This window comes from Mercenaria mercenaria, chromosome 12 (genome assembly GCF_021730395.1).
Source record: "Mercenaria mercenaria strain notata chromosome 12, MADL_Memer_1, whole genome shotgun sequence".
Classification (NCBI taxonomy): Eukaryota; Metazoa; Mollusca; class Bivalvia; order Venerida; family Veneridae; genus Mercenaria; species Mercenaria mercenaria.
In genome coordinates, this window is record NC_069372.1 from 10,766,802 (window position 1) to 10,774,699 (window position 7,898).

Genomic DNA, 7,898 nt, shown 5'->3' on the forward strand with positions numbered 1-7,898 from the left:
TATCATAGATCAGTATTATAGAGCAGTTTCATATATTTTTAAGTTTGCCCTCCACGAGAGTAAAGCTTAATTGTTTCGTGTTTTTCTTGATATTATCCCTTTTCCTCCATAAGCACACACGCACGTACGCCCGCACATCCCAATGTCATACATTTTTACTATTTCGTTTCTAACTTCTCCAGCCTAGTAACATTTGACAATAAGGTTAATTTTTATGGCGTCTTCCGGTTAATTGTCAGCTCTACGCAAATGTTCACATATTTTGACGGCGGGATTTGGTTTTACTAGTCAGAGTATTTTGAAGTTTTATAGCAAAGGGCACTATTTGAGATATGAGTTCCAGGACAATCATGATATGAGCCGTGCCATGAGAAAACCAACATAGTGCGTTTGCAACCAACATGGATCCAGACCAGCCTGCGCATCCGCACAGTCTGGTCAGGATCCGTGCTTTCGCTTTCAAAGCCTATTGTAATTAGAGAAACCCTTAGCGAACAGTATGGATCTTGAACAGACTGCGCGTATGCGCAGGCTGGTCTGGGTCCATGCTGGTCGCAAATGCACTCTGTTGGTTTTCCCACGGCACGGCTCAATAAGAGGTGTCGCTTTGAATACTATCCTAAAGTTACATTAACGCATAAGCGTGGCTTTATAAAATTCTGACGAGTGAACTGCTTAATTGTTTGAAAATTGTTCTGAATGTTGACATCTCAGACGCTTATTAAACTAGAAATAAATAAAAGATAAAATCTTACACATATACATATACTTGTACAAATCCTAGTATCTCGTAACTACGAAACCAGGACTAGCAAGTTTGAGCCGTCGGTCCTATGTACAAAGTTACGATTCTTGAGTCGCTCATATAGATAATTACAACATAGAATAATACATGCTTAACTTTCGAATTTTTGTTCGGTTCAGATTCTAAGAATAGAACAACCAAATAGTTAGGATGAATCTGCTGAAAATGATGCTCGTGAATCACTTTACTTCTGAGTTCTAACTTTCTAAGTCTCGTGAAACAACCTGGGCTTAGAGAAAATATAGTATTGTTTTGTTTATAATCTAACTAATATATTTGTACAAAAAAACCTTGAATTACATTGAACAAGTGGTGAATAGAAAATTCAGTAAATTCTATGAATAAAAATCAAGAAAGGAATGTAAAAACAAAACGTCCTAAAAACATGTTTTTAAAAGCATGGAAAAGTATTAAATATTTATTGTAGTTAAAAACAAATAGAATATATTTCATGTAATTATATAGAATAATTAACGTAAATGGCTCATTCGCGTGTACAATCTAGGCAAGTTTATTTTGATTTATTTTATAATAACTGTCTTTGTTAATTATCTTTTCGATCTAAATTCACCGATTGTAACGTTAGAGCCGAGGTCATTTACCTTTGGACAATGATATAGATGCATGTACCTTTAAGTACATGACCACCGTTACTAAAATATACAGTGTAGGTCAAAATCAGTGCAATTCAACAAAGCAGGACAGTAAAGCAGATACCCGTAAGAATAACGAAATCGCTCAGGCTATGTCTGTGCATTTGATATTACCTCGAAAGACAAATGTTTTATTTACATTATATTTAAATAGTTGATACAAAAATGTAGGTAGATTTATCAAAATAAATTCTCAATGCAGGAACATTGTTACAAACAACATGTTATATGATTTGAATATCAAATACACAGATATATGTGTATTTAACCATATCATGCACATAAGTAATGATATCACGAAAAAGAGAATGTAAATTTTTGGCGGCTACAGTCGTTGCCTTAATACATGCAAGTATTCAATGGAGATTTGAATATAATTCGTGACCAGAAGTATAAAATCACGAACCAGGCAAATTCTCTGAAACGATCCATATGTGGACAACAAAAATTTAATTATGTTGTTGCAACGAAAGAAAACTGTAAAGTGACACCTAATTTCAATTCAGAGTAGTTTACAAACTATATGGCCATCGATTAAATTATGTATTCTGATAAATGGCAAAAAAAAACAACACAGAAATATAATTCACCATGACGCAGTGGTACAAAGTGTTGGTCTATGGAAAATGTTTGAAGATACAAAAATACGAAGGGCAGCTGTTCAAACCTCAACTGTGGCGGCATACTTCTTATAGTAACCATTTGTTCACCGTTACAGAAATTTGCGGATAACTGAACATTCTGGTCATTATGGCGTGATAATTTGGTACTTCCTGTCTTTAATCAGACAAAATGCATAGCATTTAAACTTTGTAAACTTATCAACCATCATTAGGTTAGTGAGAAGGCCATGAACTAGATCACATTCCAGAATTATTTCCCTTTTTTGTACCTAGAAAATAAGTATTTCTAGACCAAATTATAACTAATTGTTTAGATCAAGTTTCCTTCATTAATACGTGGGGGGGGGGGGGGGGGGGGGGGGAGTGGTTAAGGGTGTTGACTTAAAATCACTTGCCCTCACCAATGTGGATTCGAGTCTCACTTGGGTCGTTCAATTCTTTATTTGAGGAAGCCATACAGCTGACCAGCTGACTTACTAAAGGTCGGTAATTCTACGCAGGTGCCCGCACGTGATGAGATAATGCATGGAGGGGCACCTTAGATCTTCCTCCACTATTAAAGTTGGAAAGTCGCCAAATTACCTATAGTTGTGTCGTTGCGACATTAAACCAAACAAAAAAAAGCTGTAGCTTTGAAACGAAACTGAGTATGCTTGTATCCCTTGCGGTCGTTCTTGATAATGGTCACATGATTTAGAGTAACATGAACTATGAAATATTACAGATTTACAGAAGTGCATACTTTACATAAGCTACGAATAACCTCCGGCCCTTGCCCCTGGTTACCGAGCCTACCGAAGTGTCTACAATATTTGTCCTAAGTTTCCCAGCCTACCAACGTCACTTCAGCATTTGCCTCATGTTTCCTGGCACCAAAACGTCATAACGATCCTTTTCCCACGTTTCCGCGCCAGCCATCGCAACCGTTGCCCTATGCTACCGAGCCCACCGAAGTCACTACGACCCTTGCCCAAAATTTCGAGCACCTTTTCCTAGGCGTCTGCGCTTACTAGCTTCGCCTGATCAACTTGTGTACAGCTATGGACATTTAGTGCAATATGCAATATTTTCTAACAAATTGCTTTATAACTGTTTCGTAAACTTGCTCATCATAATATCTCAAAGTGGTTAAAATTTGGTTTAATCCATGGAAGAATAAGAACTCAATAGTAAATTCGTTCGAAAGTTTGAAAGAAATGCTTTTATCAGTATACTGTTATAGACATTCAACTTTTGAAATGCGAACATAAAACAAACTTTTCGGTTAAGCTTGATGCTTGATGTGGAACCCGTTGATATTGCGATTGTAGCGTAGAGGTTACTTTCTATTATAAACGAGGGCACTGTTCGTAACGATTTTCTAGCTCTGGGATTACTTCATATGTTCTATCGGCCATGTCCATGTCTATAAATTTCGATTTTATATTAAGGTGTCTTTCGTTTTCCATTTCGCTTATTACTTTTTGAGTTCCAATAAATGTTCCTGTTTCAGATATTTCCACCTCCTTTTCACTGACAAGGTAAATATTTTTGGCTTGATGATTCATCTCTCGATGCTTTATGTGCATGATAGGATGTACCATCAGACACGCTGCTAAAACCATACTAACACCAGCCAGATAAAAGGAAAATGCATAACTTCCTGTGACAGTCAGCAAAACACCTGAAGGAATACAAAGTAACCTGGTGAACCTTATTGAAATTAGGATTCAACATATGAAATAATTCTTGAAAAGTAGTGGTAACATATAAATATTCTTTCTGGCGCTTTATTATATAGATATATATATATATATATATATATATATATATATATATATATATATAATAAATAAGAAGATCATTTGGAAGCATAGAATGCAACCTAGCTAAATTATAGCAGACTCGATTTGATTAAGTCTTTTCATGAGAGGTAATGCAAAATGCTAACTAGCACCGGATTATGAGGAATTAAACTGCACATATATTGGATGGATTTCATGATCTCAAAAGACCAGAAAATATAACAAACACTGATTCCGTGTGCAAGAAGACTTTTACGGCCTCGCACGACATAGCCAGTAAATAAAACTTAAAAGATCCCTTGGAAGCATAGAATGCAACAAAGCAAAATAATAAAGAATTACATTTCCATCAAATTGTTTTAATTATCTACAGTTTTGCCGACTAATATCACACAACTGAGGTCAATTGAGGTGACGAACGTTATACAAAATATCAACGTGGGCAATAACTGCAGACATATGGTATTTCTTTAGTCGACAATTGAATAAATGTGGTATTCAATAATGTATAGAATAAAATAGTCAACTTCGTTTTATCTCAGATGGATTTAACTATACAACACTGATAAGAAATATTTAATTTTAGTCTGAATCTGTGGTTTTACTGATCTTTTTAACATATCTCAGACCAAGTATTGGATTTCCTAATTACCACGACATTACTGGCATGATGAGTTTGTTCTCTCACTATTTATTCAACTATAGGAAACATACAAGATCGTTAACAAAATGCCATCTGGCTCAGACGTCATATAAAAATGACGTCATCAAGCGTTAGCGGTTGATTCTCGTATATCATGTCAATGTGACAGTGTTTTATGATATATTTAGTGAGCTTCTGCATGAATAACGCCAAAATAAGGCAGTCAAACTATGTTGAAGTAATACAATTCAGAATCATGTGGCTGGTCTGAGACAAGCGTCGTTGGTGCGTTTTTTAATCGGTATACTCTCATAGAAGAGAAAAACAAGTCCTCACCTGCCATTGGTCCACCAATGAGATTTCCAGTTGCCTTAAAGGGTAGTGACATTCCGACCCCATCCGGAAATCTGCTAAATCCGACAATTTTTTGAATTATTGCGTTAATTAAGGCCCCTGTCACACAAAAGAAAAATCCAACAAGTCCTGCTAAAACAAGCATGCCAGTTCGGGTAAGAAATACTGGTGTAAGACCCATACAAATGCCAGTTACACAGAGTGACAGTGCATATACAATAGTAACATTTACTTGAGGATGATGCCCTAAAAAGCTGAAGAACACTTTTCCAACTATATTAGATATTCCATACACCATAAGCACTATTCCAAAATCATTTCTGCTGAAGCCTACATCTTTAGAGTATGAAGGCAAATGTAAAATATAAACTCCTTGACTGAAATTCATAAACACATTGCTTATACAAAAAAAATCAAAGGACAGTTTTTTAAATACAGAAAAGTTCAAGGATTTCTTTCTCGTTGGTTTTCTCATCTTTATAGACGAGCGATGATCAGTGTCTGTTTCACTTAGAACTTCTATAGGAAACATGACTATTGCGCATGCACAAAGATTTAACGCTATTCCACCAAGTATGAGGAGCATCCCTCTCCAACCGAAGTTCTCCTCCAATGAAACAATAGTATCAGCAAATATGATAAGACCAAGATTGTGGCCAACTGAAGAAATGCCGGCAGCTAGGGTCTTGTATGTATCAAAGTATACATTAATTGCTGACATACACCCATTGTAATTTATGCCAAGTCCAAGTCCTAAAAGAACAAATAAAAAGCAAATATGTAAATTACAAAGCTGATAAAACAATTAGAATAAAATATTCTAGTAATTAGTTAAACACACCACTATGCGAGATAAAAAAAAATGGTCAAAATAATAATGTTTCACCAGACGATTAAAAGCTTTTGAAATATAAGGGTGTGATATATATTTAATTATGTATGGAAACTTTTAATCTGAATACAAATTTAATAACAACGGTAGTGTGAACATCAAACCAGCACACAAAATAGCTGTATGTGAAAATGACAAGAGTGGTGTGTACATACCTGTTAAAAAGCCATACGAAAGGAAAAGGAGCGTTGAGCTGGTAGCAAAATAGCTCAATGAAAGTCCGCCAGCTGCCAGGATACCACCTACAAACGAACATACACGGTAACCATACCGGTTGGTTAGAAGACTACCGATTGGTGCTGAAATACAAAATAGGTTCATATGAGGTAATTTTGCATTAAACTATTTCCCTCACATATTGCCTTTCTGTACTTTCGTGTACACTGGTGTTACCAATGTAGTCAACATGTGTTTACTTTGAAGAAAGTATGCAGCTGTTGCAGAAACTATAAAAAACAATATGAATGAAAGATAAAAGAAAGTATTAATGTATGAATGGCAAATTAAATAATTTCTCTCCGGTGCCATGGTTGTACTTCTTAACGAAACGGACACCTCTGTTACTCAGTTTTGGAATATTTAAATTTTATGCGTGATATGATATCAACTAACCGCGTCTTTGAAACATGACTCTTTCTCCTCTCATTAAAATATACAAAGATGATTTTCATACAAAAATTAGAAAACGTAGCATGCAACAATCACCTTAATAACCGACGACTTTTTGTACACTTATGCGAGTATAGTCAATTAATGACCTTTTAGTCTGACCAACAGACTAGTTTATCTTAAACGGATGAGAAACTCGGATACTGACTTTGTCAAATTGTTATATAATTAGATTTGTAGACAGGTTGGAAAAAATTAACTTGTAAACGAACTAGGTAAAGCTGTCAGTTTTATGACAGGTCTTTGTTCAACACATGTTTACTGGGCTAATAATTTAAGACACCAAAATAAAAAAAATGAAAATTAATTTCTTATACAATGTAATAAAACACATTTAATGACATAGAGTCAAAAGTCAATCCTATTGAGCATCGGTCCTTCAGACTTTGTGCTATAGTTTTGACTACTGAACGGCAAGCCTTTGGATAATACGTGGTGTACATTACCTATATTTGTAAAGAACTTACGTCTTTTATATGATTGGCTGTAGCCAAATATTGTAGAATAAATCATTAAATGGCTTCCTTAGGAATAAAGATTCCAAGATGCAATCTTTTCATTGAAAATTAGGGAATATTTACATGTAAGACCTATAGCATTAGTTCTTGAAATTTCAGTTTTGACAGAACTGTATGATAAAAAATATTCAACATTAAATCTGTTGGATTTATCAGTTTTAATTTATAGAGCAGTCACGGAATATATCCGTATAGTTTTACATTAGCAAACATCCCTACAGGCTTCAAGTTGGACTGTAGTTTGAAACTGAACATTATTGTAACATTTATTTGGTGAAATGCAAATTAACGTTTCATTGCGGATTGCAAACTGCAAACCATTTTGCGTTTTGCAATCCGAGCGGCATACTGCATTTTTGAAAAACAGTTCCATTAATTGAACGGATACAAGCTATAAATACTTACAAGAAATAAACCACATAGTAATTGGAAGTGAGCAAAGCCATGCTGCTTCCGCCGGACTGGTGTCAAACGCGTCTGTGAATATAACAAAAAATAGTCCACCCGATAGGCATATTCCTCCGAGAACTATTTGGCAGCACAAAACACAAAGCAATACCAACCAGCTCCACGCGCTATCTCGTTTTGGTTTGGGCATTTTTCCTAAGACGGTAACTATTCTACACGTTTTTTAATTTTAAGTACATATTACGTATATGTAATTAGCAAATCCATTACCAATTCATGATCTACATAATTTATTATGACAAATTCATTTTTAATCTAACCGCGTGTATTCATCTTAAGGAAGTTTATGTGTTACTTTTGTTACTATATCTTTGTGTAAAAGTTATCTAATAAGATAACGTTGAAATGAAAGTTGAACGAGGCCAAGCAAAAGTAACAGTACGTTCCCCGTACAATTTTATTGCATACATTATTGCAAATCAGTTTCCATTTAAGGTTTTATATTTACCACATTATCAGCTGTTCATAGCAGGAGCGAAATTTGAATGT

General features: G+C 35.0%; 1 protein-coding gene across 1 annotated transcript; it reads right to left on the reverse strand.

Annotated features, from left to right (window-relative positions):
* Positions 1–2,576: 2,576 nt before the first annotated feature.
* Positions 2,577–7,675, reverse strand: LOC123533090 (monocarboxylate transporter 13-like). Its single transcript, XM_045314726.2, has 5 exons — positions 7,347–7,675; positions 5,910–6,053; positions 4,738–5,615; positions 4,424–4,427; positions 2,577–3,744 (listed from the first exon to the last, which is right to left on the reverse strand). The coding sequence occupies exons 1-5, from the start codon at positions 7,537–7,539 to the stop codon at positions 3,410–3,412; spliced, it is 1,554 nt and encodes a 517-aa protein (XP_045170661.2). The 5' UTR covers positions 7,540–7,675; the 3' UTR covers positions 2,577–3,409.
* Positions 7,676–7,898: the final 223 nt, after the last annotated feature.

Excerpts from the sequence above, each read along its gene's own strand:
- LOC123533090 (XM_045314726.2), bottom strand. The coding sequence starts at position 7,539 with ATGCCCAAACCAAAACGAGATAGCGCGTGGAGCTGGTTGGTATTGCTT. Across the intron at positions 6,054-7,346 it reads TACTATGTGGTTTATTTCTT|CACCAATCGGTAGTCTTCTA; the intron begins GTAAGTATTTAT and ends TTTGTATTTCAG. Across the intron at positions 5,616-5,909 it reads TTCGTATGGCTTTTTAACAG|GACTTGGACTTGGCATAAAT; the intron begins GTATGTACACAC and ends TTGTTCTTTTAG.